The sequence below is a fragment of the Mauremys mutica genome, chromosome 4 (genome assembly GCF_020497125.1).
Source record: "Mauremys mutica isolate MM-2020 ecotype Southern chromosome 4, ASM2049712v1, whole genome shotgun sequence".
NCBI lineage: Eukaryota > Metazoa > Chordata > Testudines > Geoemydidae > Mauremys > Mauremys mutica.
Genome location: NC_059075.1, coordinates 130,396,756 through 130,422,859, shown reverse-complemented (window position 1 = coordinate 130,422,859; position 26,104 = coordinate 130,396,756). Strand labels below are relative to the sequence as shown.

The 26,104-nt window shown below is 52.1% G+C and overlaps 4 protein-coding genes across 5 annotated transcripts in view; all 4 read left to right on the top strand.

Annotated features, from left to right (window-relative positions):
* LOC123369353 (maestro heat-like repeat-containing protein family member 7) overlaps positions 1-162 on the top strand; it is a 47,562-nt gene extending 47,400 nt beyond the window's left edge. Inside the window, exon 11 of the mRNA XM_045014867.1 lies at positions 26-162. The gene's annotated coding sequence lies outside the window, so the exon portion shown is untranslated. The remainder of the gene's footprint in view (positions 1-25) is intronic.
* Positions 1-26,104, top strand: part of LOC123369342 (maestro heat-like repeat-containing protein family member 7) — a 1,253,347-nt gene that overhangs the window by 234,883 nt on the left and 992,360 nt on the right. The gene's annotated exons all lie outside the window — the stretch shown is intronic.
* On the top strand, positions 13,151-18,883 carry LOC123369361 (maestro heat-like repeat-containing protein family member 7). Its single transcript, XM_045014880.1, has 4 exons — positions 13,151-13,575; positions 15,358-15,534; positions 17,400-17,555; positions 18,409-18,883. The coding sequence occupies exons 1-4, from the start codon at positions 13,489-13,491 to the stop codon at positions 18,571-18,573; spliced, it is 585 nt and encodes a 194-aa protein (XP_044870815.1). The 5' UTR covers positions 13,151-13,488; the 3' UTR covers positions 18,574-18,883.
* Positions 18,591-26,104, top strand: part of EPS8L3 (EPS8 like 3) — a 40,676-nt gene continuing 33,162 nt past the window's right edge. Inside the window, exon 1 of the mRNA XM_045014842.1 lies at positions 18,591-18,638. The gene's annotated coding sequence lies outside the window, so the exon portion shown is untranslated. The remainder of the gene's footprint in view (positions 18,639-26,104) is intronic.

Here is a 26,104-nt window from a genome sequence, read left to right as displayed (position 1 = left end):
TCCATTTCCTTCCTTTCAATCTTAGACCTCAAAGGCTTGCAGCAGGACAGCAAGTCCACAGTCTGATGCCTGGCTTCTCAGACCATCTTCATCCTGGAGGCCTTCAAGATCCAGCCTCCAGCCTGCTGCAGCCTATGGACATTTGTCCATAGGATGACCACAATGTGCACTGCGGAGAGCCCGGTCATTGAAGCTGCCCAGCTGCCCTAGCTCTGGGAAAAGCCAGCCTCCCTTCTCTGGGGGCTTTTGGCATCAGACCCCGCCTGGAGCAAGGTGGAACACTTCGTGCCAGACCATGACTTCTTCCCCATTGGCTTCCTGCCCTGTCCAGTCACCAGGTACAGCGCCAAAAATGTACACGACTGGAAATGGGAACGGAGGGTAGAACATAAACCCTACACCAGGTGTGGGAACATGTCAAAAAGTACATGTTGAATAAAGCTATTGAGCAGATAACTAGTCATGTGCTCCCCCTCCCCTCCCGGTACATAGCAATCCCCCCTGTACATAGCAATCCTCTGTTTCAATTTGGTGCTTTCTGATGTATTTTTATGCTTTTATTTATTTTATTTCTTTGATATATTAAATAACTGTATTTACAGTAATACTTAGAGGTATAAAAGATTTACACATCTTGTCCTGTAAACAGAACACAGACCGCTCCACTGGATCCCACAACCCATAGAGGGAGAAAGCCGTAGCAAGCGTTGACATCTCAGGGCAAGAAAAGGCACCTGCTGTTTTCAACACTTGTACAGGCTAGACACAGGGTGAGGGCTAGACTAAGTGATCACGGTTAGTCCTGCTCCATCTCTGCCATCTGGGTTTCCATCTACAGCTGTTCACACTCAAAATGCAGGACAGGGGTAAGGTTAGCCTATCACCAAAAGAACCTTAATGTAAAGCAGTGCTCCTGCCAGATCCCCCATTCGAAGGGTGTGATCATTTCTGCCCTGACATGGACGAGGCCTCGTGTCCTGGTGTTAGGGAGCACTGTGCTCTGTATCCTACATATTCCCCCAGCTTCCAGGCCCCCTGCCAGGCATTAGGGGGTGCTGTGCTCTGTATCCTACACTCCCCATCTCTCAGCCCCCCTACCAGGCATTAGGGGGTGCTGTGCTCTGTACCCTACACCCCCCATCTCTCAGCCCCCCTGCCAGGTGTTAGAGGACGCTGTGCTCTGTATCCTACGCATCTCCCAGCCCCCCTGCCCAGCATTAAGGGTTCTGTGCTCTGTACCCTACATTGCCCCATCTCCAGCCCCCCTGCCCAACTTAGGGGGTGCTGCGCTCTGTACCTTACACATCCCCAGCCTCCCTGCTCAGCATTAGGGGTGCTGTGCCCTGTATCCTATGCATCTTCCAGCCTCCTGCCCAGCATTAGGGGAGCTGTGCTCTGTACCCTACACATCCCCCGTCTCCCAGCCCCCGTGCCTGGTGTTAGGCAGTTTCTAGTGTTTGTAAACGTACTGGATGTTCCAGAGTCTATCAGCACACGCTGGGTGCAACAGCTGTGGGTATCGACAGGGCCTGATGCTGGAACCTGACCTGAAGGTGGGATTGACCACTATCCTGGCGGTTAGGACACAGGCAGGTAGTAGAGGGGCTCTGCTTGGGGACCCAATTCTGCCTTTCTGTCCAGCCGCATCCCCTCTAATGACTCGCCACAGCACAGGACTTGGGGGCACCTGCTGGCAAAGTGGCCTCAATCCCCACCATACAGGCAGGGATCATTCAGCCAGCGATAGCCTTTCTCACGAGCCCCAAGCACCTATGTGTCATGGCTTCCTGCAGGGGTTCAGGGCTAGCAACTGCCTGGGTGGAGAGAACAGGGCCTGGCTAGGTAGAGGCTCAAACCGGTGAGTGGCAGTTTAGATCCCCAGCGAGCTGTAGGGGTGAAACACGGGGGCGGGGGAACCAACCCCAGCCAGTTCCTATAAACCTTGCCCCTGAGGTCTCAGTAGAAATAGGGATGTTCACCTGGCAGCATGCAGGTGTGAAGGACTGGAGAGGGAGGTGGCGGATATGCCCTTTTGATGCCCGTGCCTGTGCGCTGGGGGGGGGGGGCGCAGGCTCCGCTCCGTGGTACTGCTGGCAAACGTCTGCGACTCGCATGCCCTGGGTGCACACGCCCCTACAGTGGAACGTCTACGGGCTCAGCACAGCCTGAAGAACGCCAGCTCCTGTGTAAGGGAAGTCACCAGTTTTTTACAAGAGCTGGAAACCGACACTGGATAAGCCAGGAACTCCTGATCGACACTTTCGTCCCTCCAGGAGTCCGACCCATCTAGTGCAGAGAACTGGGGGGACAAAGACTGAGCTGAAGCTAGCTTCATGCTCTCCAGGATGCCGGGGCGCCCTCATGCTCTAGCTGAAGGGGGCCTGGGAGTTCCCAGCATTGGCCTCCTGACGTTTGTCTCTGGGAGCCCTTACCCCCCAGTAATGCCTAGCACCCAGAGACAGAGTCTCCCACGGATGCGCTCCCCCAGCAGGGTGTTCTCACTGCAGCTCTTACCCTCACCAAGCCTGCGCCGAGGACCTCCAGGATCACATGCACCATGTGCCTGGCCGCCACTGAGTCATGGACGCGGGTGTCTCTCATGCCGTTGATAGCAGTGAGGAGAAAGTCCATGCACTCCGACGGCTTGAAGTACTTTCCAGACATCTGAAACAAACTGCCAGTGAAACCCCTTTTGCTGTCCAGGGTGGATCCGGTCAGTGGCCATGCAGCCAGGACTGGCCCGGCCAGGAGTGCAGGCAAACCCCACTCTACCGGGACAGGCCTGGGTTACTACACCTGGGCAGCACAGTACCCAGCCAGCAATCAGAAGCTGTCATGCATGGCAGAGCCCAGCGTGGCAGTGCATGGGGGCACAATACTGCGCAGCACGGATACACTCTCTAGTGCTCAGCAGGGGCTGGCGCTCGTGCGCAGAAGCAATGATGCCTTTTATTGCATTAATCTCTGAGGAAGCTCCCACCAAACCTGACAAGGAGCTGGGATCAGGTTTGGATGAGCCCCAGTGCATCTTGGGATGTGTCATGTAGGCAGGTATATTGGGCTGCATTAGTAAAAGCATTGCCTGCAGATGGAGGGAAGTGATTATTCCCCTCTATTCGGCACTGGTGAGGTCATATCTGGAGTATTGCGTCCAGTTTTGGGCCCTGCACAAGAGAAAGGATGTGGACAAATCAGAGAAAGTCCAGCAGAGGGCAATGAAAATGATTCGGAGGCTGGGGCACATGACTTGATAGCAGCCTTCACTACCTGCAAGGGGGTTCCAAAGAGGATGGAGCTCGGCTGTTCTCAGTGGTGGCGGATGACAGCACAAGGAGTAATGGTCTCAAGTTGCAGTGGGGGAGGTCTAGGTTGGATATTAGGAAACACTATTTCACTAGGAGGGTGGTGAAGGACTGGAATGGGTTACCTAGGGAGGTGGTGGAATCTCCATCCTTAGAGGTTTTTAAGGTCAGTCTTGACAAAGCCCTGGCTGGGATGATTTAGTTGGGTTAGTCCTGCTTTGAGTAAGGGGTTGGACTAGATAATTTCCTGAGGTCTATTATTCTATGAGGTGGAGTGGGCCATAGGCAGGGCTCTGTCCCAGCGGATGGGGTTAGTCACATGCCTGGGTCTGTCTCTTCCCCCTGACTCCTAGGGTGTTAATTTCTGACTCCTGATAACTCTGGGCACAACAATCCCAGGAAGCACTGACTGTAGTTACCGATGTGATATTGCTGGTGTTGGTGAACCAGGTGACCCAGAAGGCTCTCTCAGCTTGGCTGTCCTTGAGGAGCTGCCGATACTCTGCACTGTGCTTCACCAGCATTTTGGCTGACCCAGGGAGGGGAAACAGACAGCAGGCAATATAAATCAGACCTTCGGTTAGCAAACGGGAGATTTGCAAGGAAGTTTAGAGAGGGTGTGTGAGAGACAAGTACAACTAACAAACATACTGTAAACTCAGGCCAATAACCTACTCCCCCATCCCTCCCCCAAACTAAACAAACTAACCCCCTGGAAGAGTAAAAATAAACCAGGCAGAAGGGCAGCAGCAGCGTGGGGCTCTCCAGTTGATTGCACTGAATGCAGCATGTACGATTACCAGCCCTGTGGGCAGGTAGCATATGTGGGCATTTGGCCCAAGGAGCTAATGGCCCTCGGAGACCAGGAGACCAGAGGGGCTGAACTGGTGGAGCCAAGGGAGACAGTGAGGTACATAGAGGAGACTTTTAGGGATGCAGTAGAGTAGTCCCATCCCCAGTCTGACAACCTCTGTGCTGCTGAGGAGGGTGAAAGTTTCGGGGAAGGAGAACATCGAGCTGGAGCAGAGGGAGACGATCCCATAGTTAGGACCCACCTTCCAGATGAAGTCATGATGTCCTCTCACACTGAGGCTACCCCTCCTGAGGCGGGAACCCCACTTACAAAGAGAAGCCAGGAAATAGACATTGGGGATTCAGTCAATAGACATATAAGCAATTGGGTTTGTGATGACTGGGAGAACCGCATGGTAAATTGCCTGCCTGGTGCAAAGGTTGCAGCTATCACGAGACATCCAGACAGACTTATGTGCAGTACTGTGGTATGTAACCTAGCGTTTAAATTGGCCTCTGTATGAGATAGCTAATGTGAGAGTGAATTTTTAAAAAGTCTCCAGATGTGATCCCTGGTAAGCCTGACTTCAGTACCAGGCAAATTGTTGAAACGATAGGAAAGACCAGAATTATCAGACACATCGGTGAACACAATTTGTTGAGGCAGAGTCAACATGCCTTTTATAAAGGGAAATCATGCTTCACCAGTCTACTAAAATTCTTTGAAGGGGTCAACAAGGATGTGCAGAAGGGTGATCCAATGGATATAGTGTACTTGGACTTTCAGAAAGCCTTTGACTGGGTCCCTCACCAAAGGCTCTTAACCAAAGGAAGCTGTCATGGGATAAGAGGGGAGGTTCTCTCATGAGTCAGTGGTTAAAAGATAGGAAGCAAAGGACAGGAATAAATGGTCAGTTTTCACAGTGGAGAGAGGTAAATAGCGGGGCCCTCCAACGATCTGTGTTGAGACCAGTGTAGTTCAACATAGTCATAAATGATCCAGAAAAAGGGGTAACCAGTGAGGTGGCAAAATTCGCAGATGATACAAAATGACTCAAGATAGTTAAATCCAAAGCAGCCTGCGAAGAGCTACAAAGGGGTCTAAAAAAAATGAGGGACTGGGCAAGAAAATGGCAGATGAAATTCAATATTGATAAATGCAAAGTAATGCACATTGGAAATCATAATCCCAACTATACATACAAAATTATGAGGTTTAAATGACCACTCAAGAAAGAGATTTTGGAGTTATCGTATATAGTTCTCTGAAAACATCCAGTCAACGTGCAGCGGCAGGCTCCCCTGGCCCCTCCCCCGCTTCCCCCCAGCTGCAGCCTGGCCAGCAGCTGGGCAGTTCAGCTGAGCTCCTGAGTCGTTCTGCTGCTTTGAGCTGCCGGCAAGGTAAGGTACGGGGGAGGCTGTGAACTCCAGGGCTGCGGGGAGGAGGGCAAGTGGGGCAATTTGCCCCAGGCCCTGCAGGGGCCCCCGGACCCTCCTCCGCTTCCCTCCCTTAAATCAGATCTTTTTATAGGAACTGGTTGTTAAGATTTTGGCAGCTCATCATTGGTTCTATATAAATCTATGATGCGCCGAAACCTTGAATACTGCCTGCAGTTCTGGTCGCCCCATCTCAAAACAGATATACCAGTATTGTAAAAGGTGCAGAGAAGGGCAACAAAAATGATTAGGAGGATGGAACAGCTTCCATATGAGGAGAGAGAAAAAAGATGCGGGGGGGGGGAAGTCTATACTTCAAACACTGTATCGCCGTAGCTGCACTGGCGCTGTAGCGTTTAAGTGAAGATGCTCCTATGCAAACAAGCTCTTAATCCACCTCCCCGAGAGGCGCTGGCTAGGTGAGTGGGAGAGGTGCTCCTAACGACAGGGGTGTGGATTTTTCACACCCCTGAGCAATATAGTTATAACAATATAGGTCTGTAGTAGAGACCTGGGACTATTTCGTTTAGACAAGAGATGACTAAGGGGGGATATGATAGAGGTCTATAAAATCATGACTGGTATGAAGAAAGTGACTAGGGAAGTGTTATTTACTCTTGCACATAACAGGAGAACTAGGGGTCACTTTATGAAATGAATAGGCAGCAAGTTAAAAACAAACAAAAGAAGGTATCTCTGCCCACAATGCACAGGCAACCTGTGGAAATTGTTGCCGTGGGATGTTGTGAAGGCTAAAAGTATAATTGGGTTCAAGATAATCAGGGCATGCAACCCCATACTCTGTATGTCCCTAAACCTCTGACTACCAGAACCTGGGACTGCATGTCAGGGGATGGATCACTCAGAATTTCCCTGTTCAGTTCATTCCCTCTGAAACATGAAGCACTGGCCACTATCTGAAGACACAATCCTGGGCTAGATGAACCATTGGTCTGACTCAGTATGTCCATTCTTATGTGAGTTATGAAGAGTAGAATACGGATAGAGGAAGCTAGACATCAGGGGAAACTCCATGGCTTGCAGGACTAAGGATAATGAGGGTTTCTTTAAAAAAAGTGTATTAGGAACAAAAGAAATCGTAGCAGTGGTGTAGGCTCATTACTAGATGGAGACTGTTTAAAAGGTTGCAGAAAAGGTGGAAGTGTTCAATAAATATGTTTTTCATGTTGGAAACCCCATGTCAGTGTATTTAGGAAGGACAAGGGTCTCCAGTGCTCTTACATTTTAGCTGCAGCATGAAGGAGTAGAGGTGGTGAAGTCCCTCCACAGCCGATTACCAGATCTCCTGCTCCTGCTCTGCACAGCACAGAGTGAGACACCCCACCAGCTGGCCCAGGATTCTGAACTCCTCCACTCCCTGACGGAGAGAGGGAGCAAAGGGAGTCATTCGCCCCTGCAGACCTAGCGCAGCGAGTCCTCCTGGCATTGCCCTAGCAATGGGTTAGAACAGGGGGAGGCAGAGGCCACCGCAGAGAGACTGGGGACAATGAGAGCAGGAGGAGCTGTGGGGCCCATCACCAGGGGCTGAGGAAAGCTCAGCAGGGACGGAGACATCTGGGCAGCAAACTCAGCAAACGTTACCCCCGAGTGGGGACCCAGGTAACGAATGAACTAATGTCCAGTCTCCATCTCAAGGGCAAGTTCCTAATCCCAGCCCCTTCTCCCATCCCGCTCCCTTCTTTGACCTCAGGCCCAGGAGCTTGGAATCACCTTGGACTCCTCTGCTCTGCATTCTGCCTCTCTCACTCCATTCTGGAGCTCCCCAGAGCCCTCCCTTTCCGTGCCGTCCCCAGCCTGCCTGCTCTCTCCTGCTGGCTCTCTCCTGCAGCCTTGTCCTCTCGTCTCCCCCTCCTGCAGCCCCTGCACTGGCTCCCTGCTCTTCCCCACCTGGCACCAAGCCCCTTGCCCTCCTCTCCCGGGGTCTGCACAACCTCCCCACTCCCACTCCCCGGTTCTCTGGCACCTTTGGCCCCGCCCATCTCTTTCACTGTGTCCCCTCCCACCTCCCTCCTTCTGTTCTGCTGCCCCAGCCTCTGGGGGCACATAATCCGAGCAACCCCCTCCAGCTGCCGGAGAGGAGGCCCTTCCACAGTGGGGATGGAGCAGCTGGAGCAGCTCAATGGCCCTGAGCATGCAGAGCAAGGGGCGTTCATCTGGCAGCCTGGCAGGAGCTGATGCCAAAGCATCCCACAGGCGTCTGACAAAGGGGCTGAACAGACACCTGGGTTCAGAGGCTGCTGTCAGGGCAATCCTGTGTAAATGCACTGACCCTGCAGAGCAGACTTTGGTGCTAGGGGAACAGCGGGGAGAGTCCTTGGAGACAGAATGATGGGACTCGACCCAAAGCCCACTGGAGTCAGAGGACAGACCCATCGACCTCAGGGCTCGTTAGATTGGACTCCTACTGAGGATCTTGCTGAGTCACTATTCTAGACCTGCGTTTTTCCTGCCAGGGCGTGCTGCACCACGAGGCTGCTCAGTATAGTTAGGATCTGGGGGTTATCATGGATCTCACACTGAATATGAATCAACAATGTGATGCTGTTGTGAAAAAGGGAAATGCCATTCTGAATTGTGTTAGCTTGGAGCACTGTGTCCAGTTGCAGGCACCATGCTTTAAGAAAGATGTGAACAAACTGGGGCCAGTCCAGAGGACAGCGACAAAAATGATCAGCAGTTTGGAAAACCTGACCTGTGAAGAAAGGTTGAACGAATTGGGCATGTTTCATCTTGAGAAGACGGAGGTGACACCTTTAACAGTCTTCAAATACGTTAAGGGCTGTTATACAGGGGATGGTGACAAATTGTTCTCCATGTCCCCTGGAGGTAGGACAAGAAGTAATGAGCTTAATCTGCAGCAAGGGAGATTTAAGTTAAAGAGTAGGAAAAAGTCTAAGGGTGGCTAAGCACTGGAACAGGTGACCTAGGGAAGTGGTGGACTCCCCATCATGGAGATTTAAAAAAACAGGCTAGACAAACACTCAACAGGGACAGTCTAGGAATACTTGGCCCTGCCTCAGTGCAGGGGGTGGAGTAGATGACCTCTTGAGATCCCTTCCAGCCCTGCACTTCTGTGATTCCCTCTTCCCAGGTTCTGGGATCAAGGAGACCGAATCTCTGTCGAGGACATTTCCCTCTTTTGGGAGCACAAACCACCCACAGAATCTACTTCCTGTGGCCCCAGAACTAGAATGTTGGGGGAATCTAGCTCCGGGCTCTGGCCAGGTTGGTGGGGCCCATGGTGAACACAAAGGAATGCCAGGTTCACATTGGGGCTCAGTGGAGAACACAGCAGATCCGGCCCGCGCTTCTCCACCCCCACCCCATACAGACGTTTTTCAGATATAGTGGGGGCACTTGGCCCTCCAGCCCAAGAACCTTTGTAGAGAACGTACTCTGAGGAGCCGAAGGCACGGGGGTGTCCCATGCTTGGGATTAAATGGAGCCTTGGTCCCTGAGCCCCACCCCAGCTACAGGACTAGTCCCCTTCCTGCCGCCACGCCTCCAGACCTCCAAGATGTTTTGCAGCACCAGAAGGTTGGGCTCCTGATCCTCGCACACCAAGGCCTTCAGCATCTCATCCATGGTTTTCAGAGTCTGCGTGCAGAGCAGAGGAGAAACCAGAGCAAGTGGAGTTACCCAGCCAGGTGATGAACCAATGCCTTGGCGTTTGACACCCCCCCAGGTCATAGCAGCCCCTGGTATTACAGCTCACCCACTCACTTGTACCCGCAGGGTACCTACTACAAACTCCTTCTAGCAACAGGGCCCCACCTGTCTTTGCTCTCCCCAGAAAGGCCACTGGACACAGTCTATCCCACTGGAAGAGTCAGACAGGACTCCACATTTGGAGGGCAGATTTCCAGCCAAGCTTCGGCTCCCCTGGCCTATGTGCACCTGAAGCAGCCGATCTCAGGCCTGTGCCCCCAGCCACGCATGGGGGATGAATGTGCTTGTGAAGGGAGTGTCTGTTCCTCACTAATTGTCGGTGCATGTGAAGGATAAATGCCTACTACTGCTACCCTAGGAGGGAGTTACTCCTTTATCTGGGCCTGTGCTGAAGTCCTGTCGGGGAGCTGTGATCATTACACTCTTATGCCAGTGCCAGGTAACCCAGGGGACAGTACACGAGCGAGTGGCAGGATTCCCACTCGGTTTGGGACGGCTCAACATGGCCAGTTTGGGGCTTACTTTGGTGTAGAGAGCAGCCTCCACCTCCTCCATGGTCTCTGCTGGAGGCAGGGAGAAGATGCTGGAGAAGCAGGTGGCGAACAGGCTGGGTTGTGTCAGGACCCACAGCGGTGGCTTCACTTTGCTAAGAGAAGAGACACGTGCGGATTGGGGGCCTGAGGTGGGACTGATGTGCTGCTTTGTCTATTCTTATCAAAATATGATGGCTCTTCCAGAATAAACTGAGGGACAGAAGTGGAAAATTTGCAGGTTATGGCATTTTGACAGTTATTGCATGAGGTGTTATAATTGGACTTTATATTAAAATATAGTTTAGTCCTATTTTTAAATAGAAACCAGTATTTTTTGGGGGAAGAAATAGTATATTTAAATAAATAAGCAGAATATCGTGAACTCCAACATGTGGTAACAGAGGAAGTATGTGCCATCCTGTTACTTTTAAGACTCACTAAAGGAATAATAAAGGGTTGTGTGTAGGTATAATTCAATTTTTTTACTACAGAATTAGTGTTAATTCTCTCTTCATCTGTCCATATATATACAATGGCAGATGAAGACAACTTAGACACTGGTTAAAAAAAATCTCTACATCTGGAATCTCTGGAGCTGAGGAATTCCTACTAGAGAACCCTCAGTTTGGATATTTACTAACAGAGCCAGAGTCTATTGACTCAGGGCATGATGCAAAGCACATCTATTTTCTCAGCCTTTTGCCTGGATGAAGGAATGGAGGGATGTGGCTATTACACTATATAGTTAAATATTAAAGAGGGCAACAATCTTTTTGTTTTCTTAGTCACTATGTTGTCTTATTCATCTTCATTCACTCAGATATTTGTGATGATTGCTTTTTGGAAATGTAAAAATAAGTAGAATCCCCTTACAGTGAACATTCTTGTCCTTTGTGTTGTACAGTATTCTTAAGGTTAAACTGAAGGTGCTCACTTCAAAACAGATTTATATTCGGTATGTTTCAATAACTTACAGAATCTGAGTGTAGTGAATGCCGACTGCTACCATCTGTTTCTACAGTATTTCCAATGGTAGCTGTATGTGCAAAAAATATCGTATTAGCTATACTATACAATCTATTCAAATTCAATTGTTGTAAAATTGGGAGAGGAGGCTGTTTATAGAGGGCAGTATGCCCCTTGCTGGCAACAGATGGTACATAGTTATGAGTCTATACTAAGGCCTGGTCTACACTGGGGACGGGGGTCGAACTAAGGGCAGAACCGAAGCAGGGATCTAAGCCCTGCCCCTGCCCATTGCTCTCAGCCTGCTGGACAGGGCACACAGCTGTGTGCAGGGGGGTAGGAAGGTGGGGACAGCCCAGACAGCATTAACCTCTTCACCCCCACTGCCAGAGCATGGCCCCAGCACATGCAATGAGGTGCCAGGTGACTACTTGAGCTGCCCCTGCAGGACAGAGCCGCGCCCCTCGTGGCAGGCGGCAGCCAGTGAGGAACAGCTACGCCCACTGCTGATGCAAAGCCCTCCCCCTCTCACACCCGCACAGACGGGATCATGGCCAATGCCGTCGCCTGCCCCGTTGTCAGGAAGCCAGTGCCCAGTGGGGAGAGCGATGTCTGTCTCCTGTTCTTAGCTGCAGGCCACAAGAGCCCTGTATGTGATCCTCCAGGAGCAGGCCTGCAGGCAGAAGGTGAAAGAGCTCTTCCCTCAGCTCTACATCGCTCTGCTCTTCCACATCACCTACACAGTGCAGCACACTGCTTCGCAGGAGAGGGAGCATATCCAGGAGGACATGCCCACACCCCTCAGCCCCGTCAGGTACTGCCAGCCCGACACCCAGCCTGGGTTCTGCACCGTCGCCCGCAGGCACGTGGCAGGGCCTGACCTGGGCTCACTCAGTAACAAGAGGCTCGCTCTGCACACAGGTTCGTGGTGAAGGCCATAAAAGCCTTGCTTCGATGCGCTGGCTACAAGGAGCAGGTCACCTTCATCATGAAGCAGGGCGGCTGGGACCTGCTCATGAGCTCCGAAACACACCACAAAGGCGTCTGCCTGCTTGCCCGGTGAGTGCTGCCCAGAACTGATCACAGCAGCAGCTTCCCTCCCTGGCCCAGGACACGGCCACACTGCTGGGTGAGACGCGGCTCCCAATCGCCTGCATGGAACAGGCCGCAGCCTCTGTGCTGTTGGCCAAGGGGTCAGTCGGCTACTTCTCCACCCTGCGCTGCCTGGCGTAAACCGCTTCCTGCGTGGCTCTGGCAGGCATGGCTGGGCAAAGACAGCCTCCGCCATGTCTTTCCGCAGCATTGGTGTAGCTCTGTCAGGCCCAGCACATGAGAGAGACACCGCTGGGCCGGGGCTCTTCTCACGACCCTCACCCGCTGGTGAGGCTCACCTGAATGAAGAGCGCCATGGCCGGGACGTGCCACCTATCGTCCCGACAGTTGAGGATGGCCATGAGATGGTGGAAAATCCAGTTTCGCTCCTGGAAATTGAGCGAAGCCATGGCTCTGGCATAGGAAACACAAACACCACATCATCAAGGTGGGCAAGGACTGGTCCTCCATTTACGAATCTAACCAGACCAGTGCCACAGGACAGGGGATCCCGGGCGACTAGTCACGCGCAGCTGGCACGGACTAGTTCCTGCTGGCTTAAAATGCCCAGCGGCTTATGTGCTAGAGACCCAAACCCTTAATCACTCGACAGGGAGCCCTTCCACGAGGCCAGCTCTGAGCACGTAGCGCTGGGGCTGCAAGAGAACTGCAGACAAAGAAGGGTGTCGGTGGGGTCGGTGGCCTTCCTCATGTGCCCAGAGATTGGGTGATGAGAGACAGAAGGTGGGTGAGAGAATATCTTAGATTCACCCAAGACAAGCACTGGAGTTTTCTGCGTTAGCTTCTTTCTCACCCACAGTCACTGGGCCAACCACAGACCCACCCCACCCAGGGGCCACAGGGAGGGGCTGGCAGCCATGGGAGCAAGCAGGCAGGAGGCCGCTCAGCTCTGCTTAACTGCCGGTGGTGGTGGGGGCCCCAGGCGGTTTTAAATGGCCTGGGAGACGTGGGGGGAAAGGTGGGGCTGAGGCCCATGGTGCCCAGGCACCGCAGGCCCATGGAACTTGCCGCTCATGCCTATGGCCAGGAGAGGGGTGGCCCTGAAGGCCCTGGGGGTGGGTGGGTGAGCAGGGGCAGGGAAAGCTCCTACAACCCTAGGGGTGGAGTCACTCAGTCTGGGCATTGTTACCTGCCCCAGCGGGTGTCACGGGGCTGGAGCAAGGTTCAGGGTCAGGTATCTCTTGTTCCCCAAGGCTCAGTTCCATAGAATGGTCCCTTGTGTGACCTCAGCCTTCAAGCCCCCTCTGACATCCGTGTGCCATGCGCAGGCCGGGCAGCCGTTTGCCCATTCATGGCCAGTTCACCTGCCCCCCACAGACCGGGCGACCCTTTGGAGCACAAGGCTGCAGACCCCCCCCACACCACTGCTCCGTGTGCAGCTGAGCCTTAGTGAGGGAGCAGGGCAGGCCTTGATCTCAGCTGGAGCCTCGAGGGGCCGTCGCGCTAGCAGCGTTTCAGTGGGGCCCACATGGTGACCAATCGCGATGCCCTGCCTGCAGCCCATGCCGGGCCTTGGCCAGTGGAGCTAAGGGCCCCGTGGCAGAGATGAGTCGCGAGAGGCCAGCCCCGTTCTCTAGCTTGGTTTGCTGTTGGTGTGTTAGCTCCTCCAGTGCCCTGACCTTGGCAACGAGCTGGAAGACGCCATCGTGGAGGAGATGAGCAGGCAGCTGAGAGACCCCAAGACCGTGGTGCGCTGGTTAGCGCTCAAAGGCCTCCTCAATCTGGCCCTTCGCCCAGAGAAGGTGAGAGGGGAGGAGGGCTGGGGGATAAACCCAGAACCGCAGGGAGCTGCTGCAGGGCTGGGGTCATTGAAACCTTCCCAGGGGACATGGCCCTGGCCTGGAGTCAGGAGCCCTGGCTTCTATTCCTGGCTCTGCCACTGACCTGCGGGGTGCCCTTGGGCAAGCCCCTGCCTGGCCTTTGTCTGCTGTTCTGCAGGGCAGGGCCTGGCTCCTGCAGGGTGCGTCTCTAGGTGTTTGGAGCATCTGGCACAGCCGGGCCTGATTGTGTCTGGGGTCTCTGTGATCCAAAGAACCCTAGCACTAGAGTAGCAGCAGAGCTGCGGACTCTAGACCCCCAGGGAATGCTGGCGACCCCAGTGATCAGGGATGCTTGGATAGAGCCATTTCACTACAATTAGGAACCATTTTTTCCTACAAATCCCCTTTTAAAGCCTCATAGGTTTTAACTGTTGACGTCACGGCTCTGTCCCGCAGCACTTGCTCCTCTGAAGAGCTCTGGAAGGGCCTTTTGCTGCTAAGATCTCATAACAAGTTTGATACCCACAATGTAGTGAAGGCAGAGAAAGCCCTTGGGGCTTAAATACACAGATCTGACAGCCTGGTAAAGAGGAGACAATCTGAAGGCAACTCTCGTTAATGATAATTTACTTTGCCTGAGAATAGGGGGTCAGTCTGGTTTAGTAAACCCGGACTATGACTAGATCAGACATGGAGAGGGCGTGACTGTAATTCTCTTTGTTATACACCATTCCCATCGTTCCATGCGCCCCAGCCTGGTTTTCACTTGCTTGTAGTTCATTTTCCTTTCCGGAACCGGTTAGCCTGTATATGACCCATTTTTTCCCTGATGCCGGTTGAGATTTTGTGGGGCTGTCTTTGAAAGGTTGAAAAACCAAATACAGAAATGACTGAATCTGGCTTTTAGTAACAGACTAACCCTAGAACTAGTGTGCAATATTGGCTCCCTCCTCTAGGCTGGGCTGTAAGGATCAGGACTCAGGAGAACCCAGGTTCGGTTCCTGGCTCTGCCAGACTCCCTAAGTGACTGTGGGCAAGTCACGTAGCCTCTCTGTGCCCGAGTTCCATGTCTGTACAATGGGGATAGAAATCCTTCCTTCGTGTGTCTAGCCTGTAAGCTCTAGGGCAGGGACCGTCTCTTACTGTGCCTGGAAAGCCCCCAGCACAAGCCCTTATTGCAGACAGGCCCTCGAGGTGCTATTCGAACAATAATACACTTGATTTATTTGGGGTCAACGTGTTGTGTAGAGAACTTCCCACGGATGATATCTGCTAATAAAAACCATCCCCTGAGATCTGGGGTACAAGGAAGCAGCTGCTTATGTTGCAGGTTGCCGGACCCACTGTCTGTGATCTTAGTTGGCTGTGCAAAGGCTTTGAGGCTCTAACATGTCATCTGGAGGCAGGGGCGCTGGAAGACTTTTTATAGTGGAGGTGCTGCATCCCCCCCTTACCCCTGTCCACACACCCCTCCACCACTAGAGCTGGGATCAGGAGCAGGGCCATGGCTCCAGGAGGCGTGGGGGGGAGCGGTGTGGACGGGGAAAGGGGACTGAGGCTGGGGCCACAGCTGGGGGTTGGCACAGGGCCAGCAGCTGGGACCCTGTGTGTGGGGCCAGGAGCAGAGCCCTGCGTAAAACCTGGGTGTGCTGCAGCACCCCTAGCTCCCGTGCCTCTGTCTGCAGGGGAGGCAGACATTGTTTTGGAAATGGCTTGTTGGGTCACTGGAGGGTGTTTCGTAAAGCAGCTCCTCCTTTCACACAGGTGGGGAAACTCCAGCGTCTGCTGCCAGATGTCCTGGAGCGACTCCAGGAGGTAGACAGAGACATCATCAGCAAGGCCATCGCCGTGCTGAAACACCTCCTCGCCGGCATGGACAGGCAGAGCGCCAGCCGCGCGGCTGTGCAAGTGGCTGAGCAACTCCTGCCGTTGTTTGATGATGTAAGGCCTGGCAGCTCACGGGAGATCGTTCCAACAGCAGACATGTGAATGGGGGTTGGCGGGTGGGCTAGCAGGGCCTGTGCTATGGTCCTAGACAGAAAACGGATGGTCATAAATCATGAGCCCATTTCTGCCTTCCTCTGCTACCCCACTCTCCATCAGAGCACATGGCAGAAAGGATGGGAACCCTGGTGTCCCGCAGGCCTACTGACCAGGATGAGGGCAGCCTGGGGACGAGGCTCCCCTTGGGGAAGGACGTGCATTCCTGAGCCTGCATGCAGCGAGGGGGCCTCTGCAGCACAGGGTGCTGCAATGCTCTTGCTGGCTTCTAGGGTGACAAGTGATGGTACCTTGGTGAAAATCTGCCCCTCCTTTCCCTGGCCAGGAATCCCACAGCTGGCCTGTCAGCTCCGTAAGGAAACAGCTCTGTCTGTAGGTTCTGCAGCTACCCCCCTTTCCTCTCCCCTTCATTCTCATGGCAGGGCAGCGTCAAAGGACGGGAAAGTTCTTCTCAGGTCTTTAGTACCCACAAACTAGCCCCCGCCGGCGCATTCACCAGACTGATGTTCAGTCCCGCACTGGGTGGCGAGATCCAGCAAGCGGGCAGGAGAAAGGGGCCCATCCATTACTGCCTTCCAGGGGTAATGCCCCAGTGGGGGCTCCTGGAGGGACTCCCCAGCTCTCATAACGGTAAATCCTACTCTCAACCCTCCCGAACTCTGCTGGGACCCTGCCGCTCTTTATTTAGTAGTGGCACAGGCCTGGCTAAAGCTGTTCCCAGGGTCTCCTGGATCCCCAGCTGGCCAAAGGGACAGGGCAGCCTGGACCAAGGATGCAGGATCTCGCCCTGGGGTGAGCCGTTTAAACCAAACCCCTTTCGGGCCCGAGGGGAACAGAACAGGTTCTTTATGGGGCAAGGATTAAATCCAAATAGTGTTAATGAACACAACGCCCATCACCAGGGAAAGGCAAACAGGCCTCAACAACTGGAGGGAAGACCAGAGAGGTGCCAGTTCAACATCTGCCTGTGCCCACTGCAGTGCAGCCCTGATGCCCCTATACCCCTCCCACGTGTTTTGTACAGAGCCTGCCCAGCTGTTCTGAGCTGACCCCTCACCCCACCCCAAACCCCTGGAGGCTGGGTGGCTTCCAGTCATGGCTTCCAAGGCCCCCTATCTGGGAGCTCCTGCACATTTACCACCCCTTGGCCCTGGTTAAATTCACCCCAGGTCCCTGAGCATGGCCCAAACAAACACCAATGTAGGAATTTGCCCCCCATGCCTGGCCCCCTTGTCCTGGCTAGAGGGCCGCTGTGGGTCAACACCAGTGTGAGCTGGGCCTGCAAAGCGGGTGGACAAACTACACCCCCCCTTCGCTCTTTGAATCTTTCCTCATCGCTTAGGGCCGCTGTGGGTCAACACCAGTGTGAGCTGGGCCTGCAAAGCGGGTGGACAAACTACACCCCCCCTTCGCTCTTTGAATCTTTCCTCATCGCTCCCTCTCTGCCGCCCCTGTCCTGGCGCTGCTCCACCCTGAACATTTCCCCTTGGCTGACAAAGGCGGGTGCTGATGTCAGTGCACCCAGAGCTGGCTGTGAGAGCCCAGTGGCAGTCTCACCCCAGCTTACTGCTCTCCCTGGCCAAGAAGTTACCAGGCCAGCCCCTCAGCTGGTGGAAATCTGCATCTCTATTGCCTTCAATGGCACTATGCCCATGAGACTCTGGCCCCAGCTGTGGCTGTATGGCTGGAAGTGAGTTACCAATACCCCCTGCAGGGCAGACATCTCTGGCACAGTGTGCGCTTGCCCCGCTGGATGAGAATGACTGTCACAATGTCTCCTCCCCTCCCTATATCGTCTCTTGCAGGTGTCCAGCAAGCTCCGGGTGCTCTCCATCACCCTTTTTAAAGACCTGCTGGAGCTTGTAAGGGGGCCCAACCGGAGGCAGATGAAGGAGCATGTGCTCCAGAGCCTGGTCCCACTGCTCCTCCTTGTGCATGATGAGCGTCCCAACGTGTCCCAGGTGAGGCCACGAACTGAAGTCTGCGGCTGAGATAGTTACAGAGCGACCAGTAATTTGTTGGGGGGGGCAACATGTGACACCCCCCTTTAAAGGGTCTGGCCGGTAGAGGGCAGGTGCTCAGTGCTGCGACAATCAGGCACTCAAAATCACTTGAATGTTGAGTCTAGTAGTGCCATGACCATGGCATCCCACCCAACTGCTGAGTCTTCTCTGCATCCTCTGAGCTCAACACCCCCCTGCAGCCAGGCTGAGAGATTGGGTGGGGCCAGTGGTCGCCTCACCACTCCTACAGCCACTGGCCTCCGCACACAACCCTGGCTGTGCTGGTGGGAAGAGCACAACCCTGGCCATGGCCCCTACCAGGAGCAGGGCTACTCAGCCTCCAGATGGTGCACAGGACCCAATGTGCCCTTAGCCAAGCGGCCCGGACAGCCTGTACTAGCCATGACATGCCCAAGCCCCTCCCCAACCATGCCTCTGCACATGCTAGTGCTCATGGCCCCCATCACTTGGGACACAAATGCCACCAGCACTAATTAATTCACCCTCCTACGCCCCATGAGGTGGGGAACTGAGGTGCAGCCTCAAAAATATTGAACGCCCATGGGCATTAGGCACCTAAATCCATTTGCTTCCCTGGGCCTAAGCAACTTGCCTGAGTTCCTGCAGGGAGAGCTGGGAATTGAGTCAGGTCTCCAGCCATTGCCTTAGCCACACCGCCACCCTTCCGCGAGCAGCCCGGGGTCGGGAAGCATTGAGCACGCACAGCCTCCCTGACCTCCAGGTAACTAGGCTAGTGGCTTCCAGCTCCCATAACTGTGTCCGTCTCGCCCTGGCCCCTCTTGTTTTGCAGGTGTGTTGGGACACCCTCAGCAGTGCCGCCCAATTCCTGAGATGGCACCAGCTCAGTGGCCTCATCCAGCACAAGGAAACCTGGCAAAGCTGTGACTGCCTGGTGAGGGAGCCCTCTGGCCATTCACTGCACAGCCCTCGCTGGCAGAAGTGGAGGAATCAGTGAATAGGGCACCCCCTATTGCCTGGCTCTGTGCCCACACTGAGCCCTAGCCCCGGGACCACAACTGGGTGAGGATGGTGAGCTTTGATTAATATGAAATGAAATAAAACCTCAGAAGTTCGCAGATGCTATTGAACAGTTTAAGTTGGTTGTACCCTAGTGGACAGTTTAACTATAACCCCAGGAGTTGGTAGAATTCTATTGGACAGTTTAACCCCCAGGAGTTGGTTAAACACTATTGGACAGTTTAAATCAGGGGTTCTCAAACTGGGGATCGGGACCTTTCGGGGGTCGCAAGCTGCCAGCCTCCATCCCAAACCCTGCTTCGCCTCCAGCATTTATAATAGTGTTAAATATATAAAACAGTGTTTTTAATTTATAAGGGGGGGTCACACTCAGAGGCTTGCTATGTGAAAGGGGTCACCAGTACAAAAGTTGGAGAACCACTGGTTTAAATATAACCCATGAGTTGGTTGAACACTATGGGTCACTCTTTCTTTAGAACATACTTTAGAACAAGCGTTTACTCTAAAGAAAATCAAACATATAAAAGCTCTGGGTATTTGTAGGGTGCTTACTATGGTTGTGATACACCCATTTTATTTAAAAAACAACCCCCAAATTTTAAGCATGAAAGAAAGATGTTTAAAAAACAAACAAGCGCCAAGACATTCATTGATATCTGCAAGGGGCCCCACACTTGGGAATGGGTACAGTAATGTTAAGGATTGTTGTGTATGGTGATTTAATGTTTAATACTGTAAGAAGGCCTCAAAGAAAAATATATTTTAACTACAAGAAAAAAAATTAGCCAAAAGCAGCCCAGTTGTGCAGACAACTTAATTCCCTCTCCCCAGATCACAAAAGGGAATGTTAGGGGAGGAGGGCCTAAAGTCCTTAAGTATCTATTAATTCAGAGTTGTGATGATCGAATCTACCTGCTAACTACAGACTTTTGAAATCTGTTTGAAACAAAGAGTTAGGCTGGAGTAAAAATCTCAGTTTTTTGGAGACTGTCCTCTTTCAACAGAAACTATCTTGAACTGAATTTCTGCTGGACTGCAAGAGGAGGTGTGCTCCCTGTTTTTAACTTTGAAAATATATATTACATAATGTCACTCTTTGGCCATTCTGTCCTTACTAAATAATGGCACCAATCTTATTGCAGTGTGATCTGTTGTCTTTGTGTAAAAGATACCCATTCAGAACAAAAAGCTGAAATATATGTTGTAGAATCGTGGCTTGTGGGGGGGGAACCTCCCTAAAAATCTGTTTACCATTTAAAAAAACCAGGGATGGTTCAGACATGTTTGAGTACAATAGAGCTGACCCACTCTGTTGAACTGAATGGTTTTAACCACACCCCCAGGTCATAGCCAAAATGACTGAGATAAACCACCCTTGTTGCCATGGGGTTAATGGTATAAGTGATCAGTAATTAAATTTGATGGGTGTACGCCCACAGTAAGAGAGGTGAGTGAGTGAGGATGGTGAGCTTTGATTAATATGCAACTGAAATAAAACCTCAGGAGTTAGCAGAAGCTATTGGACAGTTTAACTATAACCCTGGAGTTGGTTCAATTCTATTGGACAGTTTAAATATGACCCCAGGAGGTGGTTGAATTCTATTGGATAGTTTAAATATGACCCCAGGAGTTGGTTGAAAGCTATTGGACAGTTTAAATATAACCCAGGGGTTGGTCGAATGCTATGGGTTACTCTTTCTAGCAACTCAAAGTCATTAAAATAATAATTTACAAAAATAAACATGGGTCTAACCCAAAACTGAAATGTTTCCAGGGTTCACAAACCTCCACAATACTTTAGAACAAGCATTTGTGCTAAAGAAAATCAAACATGTAAAAGCTCTGGGTATTTGTAGGGTGCTTACTATGGTTGTGATACACCCATTTTATTTCAAAAACAGCCCCCAAATTTTAAGCATGAAAGAAACATATTTAAAAAACAAACAAACAATCCCCAAGACATTCGTTGATATCTGCAAGGGGTCCCACGCTTGGGAATTGGTAGAGTAACGTTAAGGATTATTGTGTATGGTGATTTAATGTTTAATACTGTAAGGCCCCCAAAGAAAAATGTATTTTAACTAAAAGAAAAAAATTAGCTAAAAGCAGAGCAGTTATGCAGACAACTTAATTCCTCCTCCCCAGATCACAAAGGTGAATGTTAGGGGAGAGTACGGTGACCACATGTTCCAATTTTATAGGGACATTCCTGATTTGGGGGTCTTTTTCATATATAGGCTCCTGTTACCCCCCACCCTGATTTTTCACACTTGCTGTCTGGTCACCCTACTCTCCCCGAAAATGGAGGGGCCAAAAATGGTTTTTAAAAGCAGTTTCGTTTTTATTCTGAAAAAAAAAATAGTTTTGCTTTTTTAAATGGGGTTATTTGTCTTCTTAGGGTATGTCTGCACTACAAGACTATTTCGAATCAACTTAATACGAATTTGTGGAATCGACCTTATGAAGTCGAAGTTGTGTATCCACACTAAATACACTAGTTCGACTGTGCGAGTCCACAGTAACGGGGCCAGCGTCGACTTTGGAAGCGGTGCACTGTGGGAAGCTATCCCAGCACAGTGGGAAGCTATCCCACAGTTCCCGCACTCCCCGCTGCCCATTGGAATTCTGGGATTTCCCCCCAATGCATGCTGGGGGGGAAAATGTGTCGAGGGTGGTTTTGGGTAACTGTCATCATTGAACCGTCAATCACGCCCTCCCTCCCTCTCTCCCTCCCTGAAAGCGCCTGCGGGCAATCTGTTCGTGCACTTTTCTACTCAGTGACAGCGCGGGCACCACAGCACTTTGAGCACGGATCCCGCTGCAGTTATGGCCGTTGTCAACTCCTCGCACCTTATCGTCCACCTCTTCCACAGTCAGCTGCTGAGAAATAGGGCTACATTTCAATGGTGCTGCGAGCACTGGTGGACCATGGGGGACGTTTTACCAACAGCAACGTCGAGTGGCCAGGCAAAGTTCATGATGTGCGTGTTTTCAGGAACTGTGGTCTGTTTAGACGCCTGCAGGAAGGTAGTTTCTTCCCGGACCACAAAATAAGTCTTGGGGATGTGCAGATGCCTATAGTGATCGTCGGGGACCCAGCCTACCCGCTAATGCCCTGGCTCGTGAAGCTCTATGCAGGCGCCTTGCACAGCGACAAGGAACTCTTCAAGTACCAGCGAGCAGCGTGACCTGTGACTGTTCAGTTTCTTTACAGAGAAGCTGAACCTGCCCCAGTTTCTTTACCAAGTGACTGTTGACTAGCATCTGCAGTTCATACCCCGCCCACCCCGCTTCCCCAACTTCCAACACACGTTTAAAAATAAAATACATGTTCCACTGTAACTTTACAAAGGGTTATTTATTGATGACTTTGCGTTACAGGGTTGAAACCGGGACGGACTGTGCTGGGTAGGGTGTGCAGTGATGTAAAGACCGCCTGTAAACTCGAGGAATGACAGGCTCCTGCTCCCAGAGCGGTCTGCAGTGCTGGACTGGATGTTTCAACGGAGCCTGCCATCCCTCCTTTTTGGGACTCTGTGTGCGGGGGCTATGTGGCCTTTTGGCGGGGGAGGATGGATACAGATTCCTCTGCTGCGTGGCTCTGTGGTCCAGGACAGGGACCGTTGCATGAGATCTGTAACCCCCCTCCCCCACTACAAAGTCACGTACCCCCCTACCCACACAGAACCTGCAAACCACCTCCCCATACCGACCAGGGTGCATACTGACTGCAGTGTGTGTGTGACCTGCTGCTGATCCTGCCCCCGTGTCTGTACCGTGGTAAAGGTGATTGTCCTGTCAAATTACCAACCCCCTTCCCCCCCTTCAAACACAGTCTCCTCTAAAAGAACATGACAGAAACAGTAATTAACAGAAAAGTATTTTTTATTATCAACTAGACAGTTAGGGGATGAAACTGGGATGGGGGCTTGGGTGAGGCGGGAAGGAAAGGACTTCTCAAAATTTAGGGTATGAGAGCTTTTGGGTACTTGAGCACTCTGCTGGGGTGCAGTGACAGTTTACACGGGCTCTGGCGCCCCTCCTTCTGGTTATTTTGGGTGAGGGGGGTATGGAACTTTGTGGCGGGGGAGGGCGGTTGCAGATACACTGCAGGGAGGCTCTGTCCTCCTGCCTGACGTCCTGCATAACATGCACAAGGGCAGGAGCATGTCCGTTTGCTCCCTCATTAGTCCAAGCAGCGTTTGAGTCGCCTGCTTGTCTTCCTCACGCCACCTCTCCTCCCGTTCGCTGTGTGAGCGCTGGTACAGAGAGAGGGTCTCCCTCCACTGGCTCTGCTGGTCCGCCTCGTCACTGAAGGAGATAGAGAGCGCATGCTGCGTGAAAGCCAGCACAAACCAGGGCCCTATGCAGCCGTGCTCGGGGAGGCAATACTCCCTGAGTACCTCATGAAAGCCTCGCGCGGAAAAGTGTGCTACCACGGAGCACCCAATAAGGCAGCTCTCCCCAGGAACCTCCTGCGGATGCTTTTCGATTACCTCCAGGAGAGCTTCGTGGAGATCTCCCAGGAGGATTTCTGTTCTATCCCCATATATAGAGAGACCTCCTTTTCACATACTTCAGCTTCCTGTTATATTAAGAATAAAAGTTTACATGGTTAAAGCACTTACCGACTGCTCCTTCCCCTGATTCAGGATCCGGGTTAATGGCCGGGGACGGTTGGTAGGGGATCTCCATGACGGTGATGAAGAGATCCTGGCTGTCGGGGAAACCAGCGTTGTAAGCGCTGTCGCCTGCCTCGTCCTCCACAAACCCTTCCTCATCTTCCCCGTCCGCGAACATCGCCGAGGAACTGGCCGTCGACACTGTCCCATCGTCAGAGTCCATGGTCACTGGTGGGGCAGTGGTGGCAGGCTCCGTAGCGTCCGTTTGCCGCTTTGATTTTTTGGTAGCCTTGTCTGGGGTCCTTGATTTTCACGCGGCGCTGCGTTCCATTCCGGCTGTATCCTCTGTCTCTCATGGCTTTGGAGACCTTCTCGTAGGTCTTTGCATTCCGTTTTTTTGGAGCGCAGCTCCGAAAGCAACAGACTCCTCGCCCCACACACCGATCAGATCCAAGAGTTCCCGGTCAGTCTATGCTGGGTCCCTCTTTCTATTCAGAGATTACATGAAGCTCCTCTGCTGGAGAGCTCTGCATCGCTGCGGGTGCTGCTGAGCTCGCCCCGATGTCCAACCACGAAATGAGATTCTAACTGTCCAGACAGGAAAAGGAATTCAAATTTTCCCGGGACTTTTCCTATATGGCTGGTCAGAGCATCCAAGAGCGTCAACAGAGTGGTGCAGTGTGGGATAGCTCCCGGAGCTAGTAAGTTCGATTTGCATCCACACCTAGCCTAATTCGACATAGCCATGTCGAATTTAGCGCTACTCCCCTCGTCGGGGTGGAGTACCGAATTCGAACTAAAGAGCCCTCTAGGTCGAATTAAATGGCTTCCTGGTGTGGACGGGTGCACGGTTAATTCAAATTAACGCTGCTAAATTCGAATTAAAGTCCTAGTGTGGACCAGGCCTTAGAAGAGTTGGCTTTAATGTTTAAATGGCTAGCGATTCAGGGGCCCAAGCTAGAGAGACGTGTGGGTTGTTTAAAAAGGCTTTCGGGGGCCTCACACCTTGGGTTGGCAACGTGCGGCCCCCTCACCTTAGGGGTGACTCCCCCCAACGGATCTCCACCCCCCCCAGCGTCCCCGCTTGCCGCAGAGAGTCTGAGCCCATGGCAGGGCAGCTCTGCACGTTTGCCTCCGTCCCCCTCCCCCACCAGCCCTGACCCTGCTGCCAGCCCATTGGCCGGGAACAGCAGCCAATGGCAGCTGTTGGAGGGCGTTGCCAGAGCTACCTGGCCACGCCTCCACAGCAGGGAGCCGCAGGCAGAAAACAGGAGGAGCCTGTCACTGTCAGGACAGACACAGCCTTTGGGGGTGGGGGAGCAGCAATGGGCACCCGGGGGTGACGTTAAATACAAAGTTCAGAGGGGGTTTCCTTGGGGGGCTATAGCAACCCCCACAGAGCAGACCTGGGCTGCAGCTGGCTCTGTCCATCACTCTCCCCCACCCCACAGAGCCCCACACAACCCTCTGCTCCCCAAAAAGACCCCCCTCTGGCCCCTGTGCCCCCATCACCCCTCACCAGGGAGCCCCCGCTTCTGCCTCCAGTGACAGCTCCCCTCCCCCTCTGCTCCCTACAATCTCCCCCTTTGCCTTCCCCCTTCTCCCAAGTCCATTGGCCGGAATGCTCCCAACCACCAGGGCTAATGGGAGCTCCATCTGAAGCAGGGTGCCTGCTTGCAGATGCCAGACATGCCTGGCTGTGCCTCAACAGCCCAGGGAGGGGGAGCCACAGGTGAACAAGCCCCTGTCATCATCATTACAGGCCCAGCAATTCTCTGGGTATTTAATTTCACTTAGGCAAGTAATTCAGTCTTTCGCTTTCTTTCCAGACCAGTTTGTGGCTTTTCCTGTAAGAAAACTTACAATTTCTTTGCAAAGAAGTCCATTTATAGTTTTTTCACTTGAAACTATAGTTGTTCATAAGCTCATTTATTTTGTATAACTCGGTTTCATAGGCAATTTTAAAAGTCACTTGAATTGTACCTAGTTTTTTCCATTGGTCCAAAACCACATGAAAGATGTGCGGATTTTTATTTCTGTGGGCCAAAGCACCCCAAGTAGAAATATAAATGTTGAAGCTAGAAAAGAAAGGGTAAGGGTCCCTTCAGGAAACTGTCCTCAAGTCATTCATTCTTCTGGGCATTCCATTTATTGTTCCCTCCTATAGTGATAGAGATCAGTGTTTCCGGAGGAGATGCAGAAAACTGGGGCAACCCTGCAGCAACTCTGTCTCTACCCCTGTTCTCTGCCTGCTCCCTCTACCAGCCCCTTTGGTCTCCCTAGGATTCCCCCTACCATTACTTCCTTTGGGTTTCTTTCCCTGATGCTTCTCATGAAATAAAGTTTGTCATTACAGCTTCTTAACTTTGTACTATATTTAATTTTGATGTATTTATTAAGTGTTAATTAATGCACCTATGGAGTCCCCCTTCAACTCTCTGTACAAATTGATCCCCTTCTTTCCATATGTTTTGCCCATAAGGTTTTCTGCAGCCCTAGGGCAGCCAGCAATAACTCCTGTGCCTTTGCAATGGGGTGAGGGAAGGTGACCGTGGGTTCCCTAGTTATGTGATTTGCAAGAAGTGTTATCATTACTCAGGGTACCAAACGTGTTTAAATTATATAAGTGCCTTGTAAAATCCCAAAGTAAGCTCATTTTCATTTTTCATGTAATAATCTCATATACAGTCTACACATATTTTTCATTATTAGTTTAATTTATTTTTATTGTTGTTATTAGCTAGATTACTGTGGGGGATTTTCAGTGTGAAAAATGGTGTGCTATTTTAGGGGGTTGAATTACATAATACACCCCCCCCCCGCCCTTCCCCAGTGTACATCACTAAATCCGGTAATTTTGTCAAGTATCCGTTGTGCACATGGTGG